At 38.0% G+C, this 21,103-nt stretch overlaps 1 protein-coding gene across 1 annotated transcript in view; it reads left to right on the top strand.

The window, feature by feature from the left end:
• The first annotated feature begins 4,433 nt into the window (after positions 1-4,433).
• zap70.S (zeta chain of T cell receptor associated protein kinase 70 S homeolog) overlaps positions 4,434-21,103 on the top strand; it is a 35,796-nt gene continuing 19,126 nt past the window's right edge. Inside the window, exons 1-2 of the mRNA XM_018243635.2 lie at positions 4,434-4,536; positions 14,688-15,117. Coding sequence (XP_018099124.1) covers positions 14,716-15,117 — 402 coding nt within the window. The 5' untranslated portion in view covers positions 4,434-4,536; positions 14,688-14,715. The remainder of the gene's footprint in view (positions 4,537-14,687; positions 15,118-21,103) is intronic.

A 21,103-nucleotide genomic window follows, 5' to 3' on the forward strand; every position in this document is an offset into this window, starting at 1 on the left:
TTTTGTGATTATTTGGATGTAGGTTTGGGATTATGTGGTACCTGTGACTGTTTTGTAACTGTCAGCATGTCTGTGTTTAATGTGTACATCCATTTACTGCACTGATTCCTGGCATATCTGGGGTTAATGATGTTTATCGATTTTCTAGTGATTATTAGCATTCCTGGCGTTAACGGACATTATTAATTTATACTGTGAATACTAGCATTATGACTCGGAAAGCTCAGAATTACAGAAAGTCTGTCTCACGGAAGGGCAAATTCACTATGCGCCGAAGCGCCTAACTCTAGCATCAATTCGCTAGCGTTGGCCATTTTCGTTACTTCGCAAATTCACTAACGGACGCTGGCGTAACTTCGCTAGTGTAACTTTGCACCCTTACGCCTGGCGAATTTGCGCAACGGACGTAACTACGCAAATTCACTAACGCGCGCATTGTTCTGAACGCTACCTTTTACGCTAGACTTCCTTCGCCACCTCAGACCAGGCAAAGCGCAATAGAGTAGATAGGGATGTCTTCAAAAAAAGTTAACATTTTTTATAAGTCCCAAAAAACGCTGGCGTTTTTTTCTATATTATGGGTGATAGGCTGAAAAAGATCGAAACATTTTTTGGGGCTCGCCTCCTTCCCCCCTACATTTCCTAACTCAGGGCAACTTAACTATACAGTGGGCACATGTGTAGGGCAAAATAAAAATTTTATTTGATGTTTTAAAGGTTTCCCAGCTTAGGGAACCACTCACAATATACAGTCCGCATAGAATAGAAATGTCAAAATATAAGGCTGATTAGTATTTAATACAGATAAATACTACATGGCTGCACAGAAACTAGTGCAACTAGCATCAGAATATAATTATCAGCCTTGTAGCATCAAATTATATTACAGGTCAACCTCATTTTGTGCTTGATAATTTGCGACAACCCCTAAGCTTAGCTTCTCAACAGCTGCTCAGAGCCCTCTAAGCATGTGAGTGTCACAGATACTTTAACTTTAGGCTGGTGCTATAAGTTCAGAAATATAATATATGACATTTTTAGCCATATTAATTTTTATGGTTTAGCTTAATATGAATGGATTTTGTTTCTAATGTGTTTCCTAACCAGAAGAACATCAGAACAAATTAGCCTGTAGCCTTGTCTTGGCTGACACAGTTAAAAACAAATGGGGACCCTATTCACTGGTTACAGTAAATAAGAGACCTGTAAAGAGAAGTAATTTATTTGTGAATTATACACTGTAAGTATTTTTTTTTTCCAACACGCATTTAGTATGCAGTTATTTGATAATATCTTTAAAGGGAGTCATATGATGCTCTAAAAATAGAAATGACCTTTATATAAAAACACTAAGAAGTCATAAAAAGCTTACAAAGGTTACAACGTTTCAGAAACATAATATAGAATAGGGTAACTTATGCTTTTAATGTATTCATTAATGATTGTTGTTTAAATAGCAGCAGTTATAATTGTGAGCTATATTATACAAATATTTTTATATATGTATAAAATGTTTTTATACATATATATATATATATATATTATACAAATAATGTTTTCTTTTGCTATGCAGAAAGGCATACAACCATGCCTCCTTGTGTTATTCCATTGTATCCATGTGGAAGCCACTTAGCATTTGGAGAGTAAAGGAAGAGTAAAGGAAGAAGAGTTATGTAGCTTCCAGCTGGAATGTTTGTGCTTCTTGGCTCCAGAGTTTAACAAAGTAACCCAGCCAATATAAGCTACCTATTTGGCCCTTCCTGACAGAGCTGGCTGGCCATGACCTGCACTGTGACCCACCACCTGTATGTTTATCCTCTTGGATCCGACCCACAACTGCCTTACCAGCAACGCAGCACTCTGGTCACCATTAAATCAGAATGGCTGTGGCTGCAAACCAGAAGTAACAACAACAGAAGTGGGCATGGGTGAAGAAATACAGGGAAAAAAGGATTAAAACATGCTTTCATTGAAATCTTACCTTTGGGTTGCAACACAGGTAACTCACTTTTCAGAAGATAACTGGCAGGTACCTATGGGTTCCTTATCCGATGTAGAACTGTATAAGAGCATTTGCATTAGAGCCAAATCGGGCAGAAATCTGCTCATTTGGTTACCTTGCTCATTTGGTGGTCCTCAAGCATGGACCATAAATGGCTTAAGTTTCTTTCTCACTGGCATTTGTATAAATCACTGATAGAAAAACATATGCATTGCCTCTGCTGCTCATAGGGCAGGTGGAAAGCAACTTTGGATATTTTGTCACCGGTTCTGGAGAAGATTAATTAGGGGTAAAAAACGTTTAATGTGCTACAACCTTCCATAGCTTCAGTGGCCTAAATATGGTACACTGGAATCCTTAAACTTTTAGGGGTCTAGGAAGCTGCAATTTCCAGTAATATACTCTATTATTGTGGTGTGTAGTTCTACTTATTTGAAGAATAATACAGTGTTCCAAATCGATTTTTGTCCAATAAAGTGAAAAAAAGGTCAAAAAAACATACCCAGTAGTCGCATTCCAAAAAGAACCCCCAGTCAAAGGGCCATATAATTTGTTAAAGTCAAGCAAAAACAAAAGTAGGGAGAGACTTACTGTTACGTGAAAAAAAAGGAGCCCAGATGATGTATAAAAAGTAGAAATTCTTTATTTAGGACATAAATAAGCCTAATGCATTACGTGCCAAGGGTGGGTACTGAATCATAGGCCCATGAGTAAGTTAAATAAGCCTGATGCGTTATGTGCCAAGGGTGAGCACTTACTTACATAGGCCTATGAGTAAGTGCCCACCCTTGGCACGTAACGCGTCAGGCAAATTTATGTCCTAAATAAAGATTTTCTACCTTTTATACATAATCTGGGCTCCTCTTTTTCACGTAACAGTAAGTCTCTCCCTACTTCTGTTTTTGCTTGACTTTATTCAATTTCCAGTAATTTACATTTAAACAGGGTAAAAATAATAATGTATTGGTGCCTTCCAATTTTTTTTCAGACAGCAGTTATGGGTTGTAGCAGTCCAGAAGAATGGTTTGGTACATGAGTTTGGTTTGTTACGAGCCTGTGCAAGAGATATATAACCATAAAACAGTTCAAGTATAGGGGTTGAACAATTCAGTGAACTGAAAAAGATACAACTTTGTGACTGTAAATGGGTGTTTACCTAGGTGGCAAAGTGAATGACAGTTCTTTGCACCATGATTTAATTTTGTCCCTGCTGCATCTATAGCAGAGTCATCCTATTATAAGAACAATACCTTTAGCTATAGGTAAAACACACACACTCAACTTTGTAAAGAAAGAATGTGGACATTCATTGATGGTCAAGCTGGTAGTAGAAGCAGGGCCTACATACAAGTCTGCAAGATGCCACACTTCAATGCAAAAGCTGACAATGATCGCCTTAAAGAACCCACCCACCTCCTTAATTCCAAAGAGACTTTTACTATTAATGGTGCATGGTGATATATAATGTAAAATGCCTTGCCTCTAGTCTGCATCCTATTTCCTACGTTTTTTCCTTTTCTTTTCAACATAAGAAAAGTTACTTCAGAGCAATAATGGCAAAAAAGAGTTTGAAGAAGTAACAATCACTCTATTCATTCTGTTAATTTTTTTTTCATCTTACTTTCTCTATATATTTGTATTTGCTTTCTGAATTTATTTCAAGTTTATGAATGGGTAGACATGGAGATCTATTATATACTTTGATGTCTATGGGGCAGATTTACTAAGGTTCGAGTGAATTTTCGAAGTACAAAAAGTTTGAATTTCGAAGTAATTTTTTGAATACTTTGACCATCAAATAGGATACTACGAATTTGAATTTACTTCGACTTCGATGCGAAGTAAAAATCGTTAGACTATTCGACCATTCGATAATCGAAGTACTGTCTCTTTAAAAAAACTTCGACTTCAATACTTCGCCAACTTAAACCTGCCGAAGTGCTAGGTTAGCCTATGGGGACCTTCCAGAGCAATTTTCTAAGTTTTTTATATTCGAAGATAAAATCGTTAGAATCGTACGATTCGAAGTACGACAGGAGTACGATCGTACGATCGGAACACGATTGTACGATGAATAAAATCCTCCGATTTCGAATTCGAATGTCGGAGGATCCTAAATGGTCGAATTTCAAAGTATTTTTCACCTCAAAATTCGACCCTTGATAAATCTGTGATTCTAAATTGTCTATGCCAAGCCCTGAATACCATTTAGTCTTTGTGTCATTAACTGGTCCCTTAGTTTGATATTTATTTTATATTTATTACATTCATCATTTTAATGTCCTAAATGGGCAGTTCGTACAAATATAGACTTTTTGTGCAAGGAAATGTTGCAGGTGTTAACTCATTATCTTCTAGAATGAATACGCTATTGATGTTATAGACATCAGATGTTTATTCACCCCTCCCTCTCTCCCCCTTCTTTCCTGCTTCTAAAATGAGGCCATTTACTTTAACAACCAAATCTCAATTAGAGTCATTCGCTTTACATTTGCTACAAGTATTTTTGCTGAAGGATTCGACACAGGATCAAGGTGAGCTTATTTTCTTTTCACATTATCTTCTTGTTGTCCAAAGCAGCCTTTTTATTTTGCTTACTCTGTAATGTTGTTTAGCGCCATCGACCTTACGATTGCATTGTAAGTTTACTTTGTATAACACATTACAAGCAGTGTTGACACTTTGCCTCATAAATGGGAAATCTGGCCATCCAATTAGAGAAACAAAGGAATTAAGCTATTGTGCATTGATACAGTATTTTTTTTTTTTTTTTGAAAAAGAGGATAATTAAATGTATTGCTGGATAAAAAATATATACAAGGGACATGTTTATGCGCAGTAAATTAAGGGAGATACAGGGGAGGGGGGAAACATAAAATAATGAAAATAAGTTGCGGAATGAATGGCTAGTATTTATATATATATATATATATATATATATATATATATATATATATATATATATATATATATATATATATACAAATTCTGCGAAGAACCAGCACTCCCATATGTAAAAAGTAGTTTTTTTATTTCTGTTGCATTCCAACGTTTCGGTCCCTATTGGGACCTTTCTCAAGGATCTATATATATATTGTGTATATATATATATATATATATTGAGAAAGGTCCCCATGCGGGACCGAAACGTCGGATAAGATGTGATTTTTGATTAATAAATCAACACTATTTTCACCTAAACTACAGAGTGTGCTGATCTTCTTTCTACATATGCACTATATTTGGACCGTGCACCTCTGGCTTCGAATTTTGGTTTGAGTGCAGGCACTGTGGGACTCTCTCTATATATATATATATATATATATATATATATATATATATATATATATATATATATATATATATATATAATATATATATATATTTACAGTTACATACACATATACATGTTCAAAAAGACAATGAAACCTCAATTGTACATACAGTACACTGATTTTAAGTTTTGCCTAATTTTATAGTGGTTTTTTTGTGGTCTCGTCTATATATCATGCATTTCCCAGATTTTACGTTTTCCTGGATTTTACACCATTTTTTCCGGTCCCCTAAAAAAGTGTACAGTGGGGGTTCAACTGTATATAATTTCAAAACACATTATTCAGTTCCTCATTTTATCAAAATAAATCTACTCTATAAAGAACATGCACATATGTTTTTTTTTTAGTAGGAAATACTAAATATAGGAAATATAAAGAAAAGTATTTATTGCTTCTATTTTTGGCACTGGAACTGTGTAATTAGTAATGACACCTATTTATTCAATGATCTGTACACATCTGTGCCCTTATAAAAACAGCTTCAGTTTTTTTTATTACTACAATTGTATCACATCTATTACGTTACTTAAAAAAAAAATTATGTTATAACACTTTTTGTATGGCACTTTTTGTGCTTTTGTTTATGTTCTTCTACTACTTTTGCATCTCAGGCCCAATAAGAAGCATAAGAATGCAGTAGCTGCAGCATTTGCCTAATTGCAAATCTATAATACTTGTAACTCAATCCTGTAATACCCTTGGGTACGGATTCTCAGTTTGGGGGATTATTTGTGAGAATAGTGCTTCATTCATAACGTTGCAAATAATTTCCTGTCATATCCGGGAGTACCTTGTTCACCATTCAGACAAGGGTGGTATTCCACCATTTATTGTGCATTGGGTACTACTCATAAAAAAGAGCAATGAGGCAAGGCAGGGCTCCTGCATGCCGATTGCAGTGATGGGCGAATAAATCCACCAGGCACGAATAGCCTTCCGCATAAAATTGGTCAAAATTATTCGGACTTTAATACATTTGGACAAAATAGTCGCATGTGTAAAAATTGACACTTGCGTCAAAATTATTTTGACGCCCATTGACTTCAATGCGTTTTAAAAATTTTCGTCGTTTTGCAAGTTTTGTGGTAAATTCGCAAATTTTTTAACGAAGCAAAAGGACACAGATTCGCCCATCACTAGCCGATTGCACTTCTCAGGTATCAAATTAGGTAACCTCTATCATCAATCCATCCATGGTATTTATATGTTTTGCTGATTATTCTTAGCATTGCTTATTGGTTTTTGCTACAAACAAATGGAGACGACTTTAATATTTATATAATTAATAGTGAAATAATCATTTTTGCAGTCAAAAAAATGGATCATGATGTTTAACTGAAACCCTATACCCTCATCCACTATGAGAAACGTTTCCATAATGTATTATTTATTACTGAAGTCAACTGATGCTAGCTAAATCCCTAATCCTGTTATACAGGTATGGGATCCCTTATCCGGAAACCCGATATCCAGAAGGCTCGAATTACGGAATGGCTGTCTCCCATAGACTCCATTTTATCCAAATAATCCAGATTTTTAAAAATTATTTCCTTTTTCTCCGTAATAATAAAACAGTAGCTTGTACTTGATCCAAACTAAGATATAATTAATCCTTATTGGAAGCAAAACCAGCCTATTGGGTTTATTTTATGTTTAAATTACATAAATTACATTAAGGCATGAAGACCCAAATTACAGAAAGATCCGTTATCCGGAAAACCCCAGGTCCCGAGCATTCTGGATAACAGGTCCCATACATGTACAAGTTATGCTAGCACAAAACACTATCGTCAATAGGGTTGTTTTTTGGAATTCAAGTAGTTAAAAAGATCTAAAAGACATGAGTATATACTATAGGCACATATTATACGGTATATACTATAAGCATTGCAATACCCCTGCAAAATATTGTTTTCACATGCAGCCTCACCTGAAAAAAAATTAGATAAAGCATTTGCAAACTGGCTGCAGTTAATCAAAACAAGGGCCAAATTTGCATTTGGACAACTCTTACTTGACCTTATGAGACCTTATGAGGCAAATTAAAGATATAAAAACAAATTAAAGTACATATTTATAAAGAGGAGTAAAATATTTTACACCAATAAACTGTTGCTGATAAATAAATAGCATATTTCTAAAGCTAACACAATAAGCTGATCTGTGTATTTATAAAGGTGTGTTTTTCATGCTAGACTAATGCTTAAATCACACCACTCTATACTTACCATAACCCACTGAAGTTAACACCTCCTTTCTCAGCAGAATTTTACATTTGACTGCACATGCACATCTTTAGACAAAAGAATTTAGAAGTATGCATTTATTTGCATGGTATACAATGACATAAAGAATTTTTGAAGAGAATCGCACGACACCAAATATGTTGCAGGTGGGGAGCTTCCCCTTTTCTTTATTGTGACCACCTGTGGATCAACGTTTCGGGGGGATTAACCCTCCCTTCGTCAGGATACAAATGTTAGTGCTACACACACATTTAAGACATATGGGATACATGAATCATGTATCATGATCATGAATCATGTATCCCATATGTCTTAAATGTGTGTGTAGCACTAACATTTGTATCCTGACGAAGGGAGGGTTAATCCCCCCGAAACGTTGATCCACAGGTGGTCACAATAAAGAAAAGGGGATGCTCCCCACCTGCAACTTATTTGGTGTCGTGCAATTCCCTTCAAAAATTCTGCATTGTTATGACGTGTGCCGACCATCTAGGAAAATCTGCACCACTAAGGCAGGAAGGTGAGAGGTGCGGTTTCTTCCACATACAATACGATAACATTGATTTTTACTCAAAACTCTTAAATTCCAATTGTGAAATATCCAAACTCGATTTGAGTTTTAATTCGAATTTCGATATTTATCATATTCTGGCCCTTTAAGAACTCAAATTTGACTATTCGCCACCTTAAACTTGCCGAATTGCTGTATAAGTCAATGGGAAAGGTCCAGCAATCAATTTAGGGATGTTTGCAGCCTTCCTGACATTCAAGTTTTTTTTCGGAAAAAAAAAACTCGAATTGAGTTTTTTTAATTCGATGCGAGTTTTTCTAATTTGAATCTAGTTCGATTCTAGTTTTCGGCTCGATTAAATTTGGTTGAGCTGAGTATATTCATTTTATTAATAAATTCTGATTGTTTGAATTTCGAGTTTATGGGAGTTTTAAATAACTCACATGAATTTTTAATTCAACCCTTAATAAATCTGCCCCCAAATGTAAAACGCAGACTACAAAAATGACAATAAGACTGTACGAGTCAGTCACTTGTGAGCTAATATTTAAATAAAACTCAAGACTCTTTTTCCTTTTCGTGGGTGAAGGTCGGCCACAGATTTTATTTATTTTAAAACCATATTTTATTTAAAACCATATTTTCCAAAAAAAACATAACCCTGTCCTTGCCATGTTATACCAAGCCCAGGCTACCACAGATGCCAGCCATCGCAGCCGCAGTGGGCATGTAAAGGGAAAAACCTGCTGGCCATACCCAAATGGCAAGGCCCAAAATCAATTACCCGCCAACAGCTGTGACAATAATAATATTTTTTTTTATATAACACATTCTTAACAATATGGAAAACAATCCATTGAAAAAATTTTAACACATGAATGTAACAATATAATTGTAACAGTGCAACGGGTGGGGGGTGGGATAATCGGCCGCCATTAGGGGAGACCAGACACGCTGCCAGCCTGCACATCGCTCCAGGTGCCCGTGACGTCACAAGAGAAGGAGAATAAGCAGCTTCTCCTTTTTATAACAGCCCTCCCTTAGTGCCATCAACCCATTCTTCCATCCCATGTAGCCATTCCCAGGGTTCTCTCTGCTCCCAGTACCTCCTCACAGTCCCGGGCACCTTTTGTTACCCACTTTGGTGCCTTGCATTCTATGTATGGAATGAACTGCTATTCAGCAAACATTAGCTCCCACAAAATAATCATGCACACATACGATTTCTAGTCACATTTATGTGTAAGCTCTTGTGTTTAGAGCCCCCTGATCCTAGTTTTTATTCTGTAACCATTGTTAAATTCAGAGGTGGGCCAAGCCTGCTTGGTGCCTTAGGCATTCCGGCCAGCCACGTATCTCCCCTCCCATGCATGCATGAACAATGATGCATGCAAATACTGCAAAGAGGTAAACTAAGAGCAGGGGATAGAGGGATAAGGGTCTGGGCGAGAGATAGGTGGCAGAAGCGGTATGTGTCTTGTGCCTCCCCCACCATTGGGCACTAGGCACATGCCTCTTTTGCCTACCACTAGTTCCAGCACTGATTAAATTATTGTAAAAGCCCTGTTATAAATTGATGTAAAGCACTGCATAACATAACGTCGATAACGTTTTTTTTATTACTACCTCTGCTGTACCATGTGACAGAGCTATATAAATAAAGGATCTCATGCTTACTGCCCTATAAAATGCTGCTGTTATTATTCATTGTGTTACAGCACCGTTTTACAAGTGCGAAACCAACTATTTTCCATATCTCATAGCATAGTGAGCATTTCCTGCCTCAGTTTCCTGTATGAACTACGATGTGTCTATTGTATAATCTGCTTCCAAATCAATAATGATAGAATTCAAAACTGAAGCAGTTCTTAGCATTGCTTTGAGGCATGTTTCGCCTTTCCTTTCTTGTAACAAGCAGAAAAGAAATTATTTTAGGTAGCTACGAATGGCCTTCTGTCTATTAGCATAAGCAGAAATTCCATCTCCATGACGACTTATTGATATCTTTTTGGAACTGTGTTTCTTATGTTTTCTTAGAGCTATGGCAAACATCCGTGCAACACAAGGTTTCTGTGCTAGATATGAGGGATTACAGATAGGGGCAGATTTACTAAGCTCGAGTGAAGAATTCGAATGTTAAAAAATTAGAATTTCGAAGTATTTTTTTGGGTACTTCAACCATCGAATTGATCGAATTCGATCGAATCGAATGATTCGAACGAATCAAAGTAAAAATCGTTCGACTATTCGACCATTCGATAGTCAAAGTACTGCCTCTTTAAAAAATACTTCGACTTCATACTTCGCCACTTTAAACCTACAGAGGTTTAATGTTAGCCTATGGGGACCTTCCCCAGAACTTTTCTAACATTTTTTTGATCGAATAAAAATCCTTAAATCGATTGCTTAAAATCGTTAGAATCGTTCTAGCATTTATATATATATATATATATATATATATATATATATATATATATATATATATATAGTTCATTAGAAGGACCCACACTCCATATAGTGTGAAACAAACTTGTTTATTATAAATGCATTTCCAACATTTTGTCCCACGTTAGGGTCTTCATCATCATGGGCCGAAACATGGATATGCATTTATAATAAACAAGTTTGTTTCACATTGTGGAGTGCGGGTCCTTCTGATGAACTGTATGCTATATTTAAAAAAGAGATGATATATATACAGTATATATATATATATATATATATATATATATATACTGAGAAATATATATATATACTGTATATATATATCCTGGTGAAATTTATTGTAAATAAATAACTAAATTTAGTTATTTACAATAAATTTCACCGATTTTTTGCATCTTAAGACCTTTGAGTGCTCGCCTTTTTCCAGGATTTCTTACTCGCTTTGCTGATAGCACCCCGAACCAAACACTTTTCTTACTAGTAGTGCCGGCCCAACATGGACGCTATATATATATATATATATATATATATATATATATATATATATATATATATATATATATATATATATATATAGCTATATATATTTCCTTGATAAAGGCCCCATAGTGGGTCGAAACGTTGGATGCACGAGTGATGTATTGATGAACAAATAAAAACCTTTTTTTCACATGAATTTGGAGTGCGGGTCCATCTATAAGATATATATATATATATATATATATATATATCTATATATATATATATATATATATATATATATATATATATATATATTTATAAAGATTCCAAAGGTACCTGCACTCATACACTGGTCAATGGTGGGTGCTGTAAGGCCCAAAGGCCTCAGAGGTAGTGAGGACCAAGGGAGGAGATCACAATGTCCAAATTCGCGGTACAGATAAGGATGAGACGAAAGAATGGTCAAACAGGCAACAAGATCAGTCCAGGCAGAAGAGGTTCAAGGTCGAGGAATTCAGGCAAAGGTCGGTACACGGATAACAAGGATTTCACAAGATCACACCCAGGAGTAGCAAGCTAAAACCTATAATTGGGCACAGGTGAATTCCCAGAGCTCCTTAATATAGTCCCAGATTTGGCGCCAATTTGGACGCATCGGCGTCATAACGTGTGCGCGGACGCGCTGGCGTCAGCGACCGACGCGCTGACGTGTGCGACTGACGCCGGCGCCAATTATTGACGCCGACGTCCATTCCGTCGCCGGCGACCAATCAGAGTGCGGGAAGAGGTCGTCATCATCCGGCTGCGTCCGTGAGGAACCAGGGAGCCGCCATCTTGGACGCCATCTTGGCCACCATTTTGTAAACCGATTTCGGACTCCATTACAGTACCCCCCTCCCTAGGGGGGGCCTCAGGACCACCTGGGTTAGAAGGAAACTGCCGATGAAATTTTCGGACCAGGAGAGGAGCATGGACATCCGAACTTCTTACCCAGGAGCACTCCTCAGGGCCGAACCCCTTCCACTCAATGAGGTATTGTAGGGTACCCCTCGAAACCCGGGAGTCCAGGATTCTTTTCACCTCAAATTCCTGATGACCGTCCACCATGACAGGAGCTGAGGAGGAAGAAGAAGAAGAAGTACCTGCAGGTTTGAGCAAGGAGACATGGAAGGCGTTCGGAATCCGCATTTCCGGGGGAAGTTGTAAACGGACCGCCACCGGATTGATGATCTCAGAGATGGAGAAGGGACCAATAAACTTGGGACCAAGTTTAGGAGAGGGGACTTTGAGACGAATGTTCCGTGTAGACAGCCAAACCTTGTCACCGGGTGCATACGGAGGGGAAGGAATTCTCCTCTGATCGGCGAATTTCTTCTGGACCAAGGAACTTCTCTCCAGATTGACGACAGTGGCGTGCCAGATGGCCGACATGTGGGCAGCTTGATCATTGGCGGCAGGGACATTGGTGAGTAATAAGTCCTGAGGAAAAGCCAAAGGATTAAGACCATACATACAGAAAAACTGAGATTTTCCAGAAGAAACATGTAAGGCATTATTATGTGAGAATTCAGCCCAGTGAAGCCGGGAAACGCCAACACCTAGGTAAGACTGGGGAGACTTACCTGGGTGGAATTGGTCCTTCTCCCCATTCTTCTGCTCAACGCTTCCTCCTTCCTGTGCAGATTCGTTTTGGAACCCAGACGATTTCTTCCGAAGCCTTCCTTGATTCCGGCGCAGCTGGGAATTTCATGGATAAAGTCTTCGCTGAAAGTCACTTCATTCCCCTGCAATCTCTGGCTGTTCCCCTTCGTGCATTGGCGATTGATGATCGACCGTTGTCTTCTGCTATTATTTCTCACTCCACCGATGAACTTTCTGTTATTGTGGGAACCATGCATCTTGAAAGATTGTCTTTTTTTTTAATTGACTGTCCTTCCACTCCCATTGTGCTTGGTTTGCCCTGGTTGAATACCCACAACCCAGTAATAGACTGGGCTTCGTCTCAAATCTCCCGTTGGAGTCCTTTCTGCCAACAAAATTGTTTACCCACCAAATCCATCATTAAAGTTTCATCTGTGTCTCCAAATTCTTCTCTGCCCTCTGTTTATCAAGCCTTTTCTGATGTCTTCAATAAAAAGTCGGCCGAAGTTCTGCCTCCCCATCGCCCCAATTATAATGTAAGGCCCAAAGGCCTCAGAGGTAGTGAGGACCAAGGGAGGAGATCACAATGTCCAAGTTCGCGGTACAGATAAGGATGAGACGAAAGAATGGTCAAACAGGCAACAAGATCAGTCCAGGCAGAAGAGGTTCAAGGTCGAGGAATTCAGGCAAAGGTCGGTACACGGATAACAAGGATTTCACAAGATCACACCCAGGAGTAGCAAGCTAAAACCTATAATTGGGCACAGGTGAATTCCCAGAGCTCCTTAATATAGTCCCAGATTTGGCGCCAATTTGGACGCATCGGCGTCATAACGTGTGCACGGACGCGCTGGCGTCAGCGACCGACGCGCTGACGTGTGCGACTGACGCCGGCGCCAATTATTGACGCCGACGTCCATTCCGTCGCCGGCGACCAATCAGAGTGTGGGAAGAGGTCGTCATCATCCGGCTGCGTCCGTGAGGAACCAGGGAGCCGCCATCTTGGACGCCATCGTGGCCACCATTTTGTAAACCGATTTCGGACTCCATTACAGGTGCACAGTCAAAGTATAATATCCACAGTTCAAAATGGACCAGCACTCCAGCAGTTTTGTCAAACAAATTTATTGACACATCGCTCGTGTATTAACTGCTGGAGTGCTGGTCCATTTTGAATTGTATATATATACCACAATGAAAAGACCGCACCAATCAGGCTGAAGACGGCTCAAGTGAGGAGCCGAAACGTTGAATAAATATTTTTCACTTTTTCTCAAGACCTGATTGGTGCGGTCTTTTCATTGTGGTAAATATGGCTCTTTTGTCCTGCACACAGGCATGTGAATGAATGTTTACCGAGTGTACCATACAGGATCTGTGTGTATATATGGTGAAAGTGCAGGTTGTATACCATAGAAAGGACATAGCCGCATATATATATATATAATATCCTGTTAACAGGGCGTAATTACAGAGGAAGCAGACCCTGCGGCTGCAGGGGGGCCTAGGAGGTATAGGGGCCCCAGGAGGCCCTAATTTAAAAGCAATTTCAATAAATATTGGTAATACATGTCAACCTCTAGACATTTTGGGGACCTGAAAAATAATTTGCTGTGGGGCCCTGTCATATCTAGTTATGCCACTGCCTGTTAATCACTGTAGTAGTAAAACTAATTGGGTAAGTGATGGTATACATAGTGGTAATTTATTGTGTTGTTAATCCCTTGTATTTCATCTCTTAATAATATCTCCTCTCTTAAATAATTACAATTGAGGCAAGGCCAATTTTGAGGTCATTTCCATACTGTTGATGATAGATATTTTGAAATAAAATATTTCAAACAAATTCCACCTTGCACTTCTTGTGGGTTGTAAACTTTGCAGAGCATTGTAAGTGTTCCTTTCACTCTGTACCTGAACTCACAGTTTTTATATTTATTTTTCACTTTTTGTTCACCTCTATAAAAAAATAATTGGCATTTTAGAAGTGCAAAGTAGCTGCATCTATTGAATTTGTAACTGTGTATATACTGTACTTGTCCTAGGTCATTGTAAAATCCCAGAAAAGTCAAGATGCCAGATGCTGCTGGTCACTTGCCATTTTACTATGGCAGTATATCTCGCGCTGATGCAGAAGAATATCTCAAACTAGGTGGAATGATGGACGGTCTTTTCTTGCTGAGGCAATGCCTACGGACTCTAGGTGGCTATGTCCTTTCTATGGTATACAACCTGCACTTTCACCATTACCCTGTGGAACGACAACTGAATGGCACTTATGCTATATCAGGAGGAAAAGCTCACTGTGGCCCAGCTGAACTATGTGAATACTACTCTAAAGATGCAGATGGATTGTCCTGTATCCTGCGGCGGCCATGTAACCGGCCAGCTGGCGTGGAGTGCCAGGGAGGAGTGTTTGATAATATGCGGGATAACATGATGAAAGAATATGTACGGCAGACGTGGAAATTGGAGGTGAGTGTATAGTCTCTAGAACTATAATACTATATTACTATACTATAAATACTATAAGATACTATATAAGATAGTGTAATATGGTCCATAGCTTATGGAGTAGGGTAAAACAATTTTAAATGGTTCGACAAAACATGATGCCATTTTCTTTAAACTCTTTGCATCTTTAAATGGGCGTTGTTGACTCCTTCTAAAAATCAAATGCTCTGTAAGGCTACAAATGTATTGTTATTGCTACTTTTTATTACTGATCCTTCTACTCAGGCCTCTCCTATTCATATTCCAGCCTCTTATTCAAATCAGTGCATGGTTGCTAGGGTAATTTGGATCCTAGTTACCAGATTGCTTAAAATGCAAATTGAAGAGATGCTGAATGAAAAGCCAAATGACTCAAAAACCTTCAATAATAAAAAATGAAAACAAACGGCAAATTATCTCAGACTATCACTCTCTACATCATACTAAAATGTATCTCAAAGGTGAACAACACCTTTAACATTTCATACATTTATATTACAAATAGATATATATATATATTATACATATATATTATACAAATACAAGAGTCCTCTGCACTCAACTGTGTCAAAGTCATCCCATATCTGGCCAATCCTATGCTCAATTTTCATCTGATTCATTATTCATTCAATTGCTTAATTATACATTTTACAAAGGGACTAAGTTTTACCTGCAAATTACTAGCTGCTTTCAAAGTAAAACTCCCAAACTTGGCTGCCCTTTTATTAGACACCAGTGGGATCACCTGACTATAGCTGGGAAGGGTGAGAGCTACAACATGGAGCTGGTCACTGCTCCTATATAACTATAACAAACAAGGGAAAGTTGTGCTCACCACTAATTTTTAAACCCATTAGGCGGGGTTCCAATGAGGCTGTGACCACAAAATACATATAGACAGATGCAAGAGTCCTCTGCACTCAACCCATTATCAATATATTTAAGACAGAGACATTTTGTGCATACTGCTACTAAAAAAATGTCTTACCCTTTAATCAAAACAGGGATTGTTTGTCCATATATTGCAATATATTTAAGCTGGCCAACTACGTCAAAGTATATATATATATATATATATATGTATATATATATATATATATATATATATATATATATATATATATATATAAAGCCTTTGTTGCGTCATTTATAACCCCCCACCCAAGAATTTTACAGTTCTAATTTTGTCAGTAAGATCAAATACAAAGTCACAAGTTACTGAGCAGTTTTTATAGAGTCTGGTTAAATATAAAGTCAACAGCTTCTGAGAAAAACCAGGTTTGTAGGAATGTTTTACACCCACATATCACATTTACAGGTATCAGGATCTTTGATCTATGAGTCATTCACCCAGAAGTTCTAGTATAGGTCTTTTGAGAGGATGGCATCATTAGGTAGACCACAAATGGTAGGCTGGGGTTCAGTTATTTTGTATTAATGTGTGGAAATACTTTAAGAACTGTACAAATACTTGGGTATTGGTTATTCTACATAATGTATACTGTTTCATATTTTAAAGGAGAACTAAACCCTAAAAATGAATGTAGCTAAAAATACCATATTTTATATACTGAACTTATTGCACCAGCCTAAAGTTTCAGCTTCTCAATAGCAGCAATGATCAAGGATTTCAAACCTGTCACAGGTGGTCACCATCTTGGAAAGTGTCTGTAACACTCACATGCTCAGTGGGCTCTGAGCAGCTGTTGTGAAGCTAAGCTTACGGGTCGTGATAAATTATCAAGCAGAAAATAAGGTTTCCTGTAATATAAGCTGATGCTACAAGACTGATTCAAAGCTGTCAACTTTCAATGCTCGTTTCTAGAGGGATACGCGATGTGTGCAAGTGCACCGCCAGAAATGTCCCCATTCCTGGAAGTGACATAGGCTTAAGTAAGACATCACGTGAATGCGCAAACCTTTCCTTAGGCTAAAGATTCTGTCTTGCACATGCTCACATCGCTCCCACTGAATCTTTACTAATCGTCAGATATCTAGAAAAATCATCAGAAATCAGGTGAACCAGGGGTGGGAGCCCTAAATATGGCAACTCATGTAGTAATTATCTGTATTAATTACTAATCAGCCTTATACTTTGACATTTAAATTCTATGTGTACTATCTATTTTGAGTCAGTCCCTATAAATAAAAAGACATGGGCCTGATAAGGATACACTCTTTCAAGTGTGGCTGCCATTAGTAGCCAGCCAAGAAGTCGTTTTGTTCAGTTAAGATGGCCATACATTTTGATAGTCCAAAAGTAGAATTTCCGCACCTCCTCTCCTTTCCTTTGATATCCCTGCTTGGTGGTGCACACATCAATCATATGAGTAACAGCAAAATGGACGAGACTCACACGACACCATTATTATTGCCGGTGGGGAGCTTACCCCTTTTATTTTTCACCACCTGTGTATCAACGTTTCGGGCTTTTTTTCACCCTCCCTTCATCAGGATAAACACACTGTGCAAACAATCACATTTTAAAGTCATGTTAGACACAGCCAAATACCCAAGGTTCCCAAATTCCAATGTGAATCCAAAGTGAGGCTTGGTACTCAGTCCAGACCAATCCCTTGTTATAATGTCCATTTTGTGGTGATTTTGCCTTGCAAAATTGACATTCTAACAAGGGTTGGTCTGGACTGAGTACCGATGCCGCCTCCTGCTCCACGCTTCTAACTTCCAGCGTCGGAGCAGGTGGAGGAGAGGCCGCGTCGCTAGTGCAGTGAGCGATATTGCTCATGCCTCATGGTCGGAGCGGCCCTGCACACAAGCAGATCTGACTCAGCCAAATTGGGCTGATAATACGTTTAGAACTATGGCCCTTGTTTAATGGTATTTTCAAACCTGCACTAATGAATCTAGCTGATTTTCCGAGAGGAGTAAGCAGCTTTTAGTTTCCCGTGCATGGCCACCTTTAGAAAATGAAAGCAAAAATATAAGATGCACAGGTACAATTTAGCAATTAGCACCCCTTAATGCTTAGTCCTTTACTTCCTTCTGCCCAAATCTGTTGCCTACCCTAACTAATTACTAATTATTATTGACTTGATTTACTGAGATGCATCTCAACTGAACTGCACCTCAACTGAATAGACCTTGATATAGCAATTCCGATCACATTCCACTTAATGTAAATATGCCCCTAACGCTATATAAATTGCAGTGGCTCTTAGCACTATTTTACTTCTATTGTGTCTCCCTGTGGGCACAAGAGGGTTAAACGGAAAGTTTAGCCACTTCCCTATGTGCCTTTGCTCACAGCTAGGAGAGTCTTGAAAGTAGGTCTTGACCTATTTTCTATATTAAGAGATCAGCTATTATTAATAATGTTTTTTTCTTATGCACACCTATGCAAAACTACACCTATATCCTAAACAACATTTTGTTTCCTTTATCTTAAAGAGACCACTGGACTGGAAACTACAGTGCATATAACATTAACTTGTCACTCTCCAAAGGGAGGTGGCGGTGGGAATAATTAAATTGTGAAAACTTGTGATTTGCCTCCCTACATGGGCCAGTAAGCTACCAACTTGGTCTGAAGACCCACTTCTGCAGCTAATATTGGCTTGTGTATTAACTTGTGCTTAATCAAATGTGACTGCCCCACTCATGTTGAATTTTCCATTTGTTGCAAAGATATATGTCATCATGATGGAGCAAGTGTACAAATCTTTCCATGCAATAAACATTTAATTCTGTTGTGAACTTGACATTTTCGCTTGCCTGTGTGTTCTGATTGGGACTTTACCAGAGTAGTATCTGTAGTCATCAGAGATTTTACTCTTTCATTTGATCCCTCTTGCAATTTTTCTAAGGTAAAATCCCAAAAAGCATTCTACCTCTCTAAGTGACTCATTTGTTAGTTACTTTATAGGGGAGAGTACCCATTTACAACTTTGATGGAGACCGGATATTTGCACTTTTAACTTTTTTTTGGCACCATATTTGGACTCTAATTTAATTCTGGGAACTTTCTTTTGTCTATTTGGTGCACATTAAATAGTTTTGGGATCAAGTCATTTTTTTACAATAGAGCAACAGAAATCCCACCAAAATTTAACCTGTTTGATCGTCTCATTGGTTATGCTCTCATTGGTAGTTTCTGGTTACAATCCTGACATCACAATGCTTTATACAGGGGTCCCTGTTTCCATACAACAATACCCTCAAGGTCTTGAATAGTTAGTTTAAGGCTTAGATCCTGAGGACTCCTTGTGGCACTGCTCATCAGTTTTGCACATAGTAACCCTCACACTCATCCCACTCGTATTCATAAACCAAGCTACACGTTCTGACCACCATATTCATATACACAAATATTGAAGCTCATATTCATGGCAATACACATGCAAATAATTGAGACACATTGATAATTCATATGTAGTATTATGGGAAGTGTGAAGCATTATTAAGCTTTCTTGTTTCTCATTAGTCCTGACTCCTGCAGCAAAAACAATTATGTGTAGCTAAATATTTGCCAAAGTCTGTGCCATAAAGTTTCAAGACGGTGTTTTTCTGGTATTTCACAGATGCATTTTTCACAGTCACCAGAATTTTTTTCCTACCTCTGTTTAGATGTTTAAAAACTTATTTGTAACTTTCTATACCTGTTCCATACTGCAAATAACACATTCAAGCTGTGAGACGAAAACAGATCTAGTCTACTGTAACTGTCTGATTGCAGCGCCAGTAATTTGCAATGCACTTCCGACTACTGGCATGGTTGGTTTGTTTGCAGCTCAACTCAGCACCCCAACAAGCCATCCCTTATCTCAATATCAATAACCAAAAAAATTCAGTGGCAGTTGCCTTTAAACGTAATCATGTTTAGAAGCACAAGGTAAAAATAGTTCTTCTATAATAAAACAAGTGAACGCTGCTTCTAAAATGCTACATTATGATTTTTAAAATATATGGCATGTATGTAAAGACTTGATACTGTCTATAGGTGAATAATAGGTTGTACATCTTTACCTGGTTGCTAGGCATGGGACCTGTTTAGATTCAGTGTTCCTGGGTGAACTATACACTAGGGATGCACCGAATCCAGGATTCGGTTCGGGATTCAGCCAGGATTCGGACTTTTTCAGCAGGATTCGTATTCGCCTGAATCCTTCTGCCTGGCTGAACCAAATACGAATTCTAATTTGCATATGCAAATTAGAGATGGGGAGGGAAATCTCATGACTTTTATCAGAAAACAAGGAAGTAAAAAAGCTTTTTCCCTTCCCACCCCCTAATTTGCATAATTCGGTTTGTATTCGGCCACATCTCTCGAGAAGGATTCGGGGGTTCGGCCGAATCCAAAATAGTGGATTCAGTGCATCCCTACTATACACAGTTTTCATTTTTCGTCTGCAAATTTGTCCCAAGGACAATCAGCACATGGCATGACATAAGCACCTATATCAGTCTAATTGCTGCCACAACTGTATCTACAATTGCTAAAATAGCAAAAATAAAACAGAGGAGGAATTTTGAAATTATGCTGGTCCAACCAATACAATAGCAGATATTTTGTGCTGCATAGTATGGAATTGAGTGTGAAAGGAAAGGATGCGAAAGGGATATAGGACAGGAATGAGGAAAGAAGTAATTAAAAAACTGAAACAAAAAAGAAAGGCTGCAGTGAAAATCAAACACAGAAGAATAGAAGAAACATATGAGAAAGTAGAGACCATAGATGGTATGATATGGTAATAGAGAAAGTGAGTGGAGAGTTACCGGTATATATTGTATGTACTTAAATTATACACATCATATTCATAGTCTTTCTATGGAGTACTGTTTAACAGCTGGTTTGATACATAACAATTCCATAGTGAAAGCAACTTTCTAATATACTTGTAAAGTTATATGTAAATGTAATTGTAAATGTATTAAAATCAGTATCTGTCTGGCTATTAACATTCTGCACTCCTGTCTCTAAAACAATGTTGTAATCCATCTGATAAAATGT

Source organism: Xenopus laevis, chromosome 1S, assembly GCF_017654675.1.
Source record: "Xenopus laevis strain J_2021 chromosome 1S, Xenopus_laevis_v10.1, whole genome shotgun sequence".
Classification (NCBI taxonomy): Eukaryota; Metazoa; Chordata; class Amphibia; order Anura; family Pipidae; genus Xenopus; species Xenopus laevis.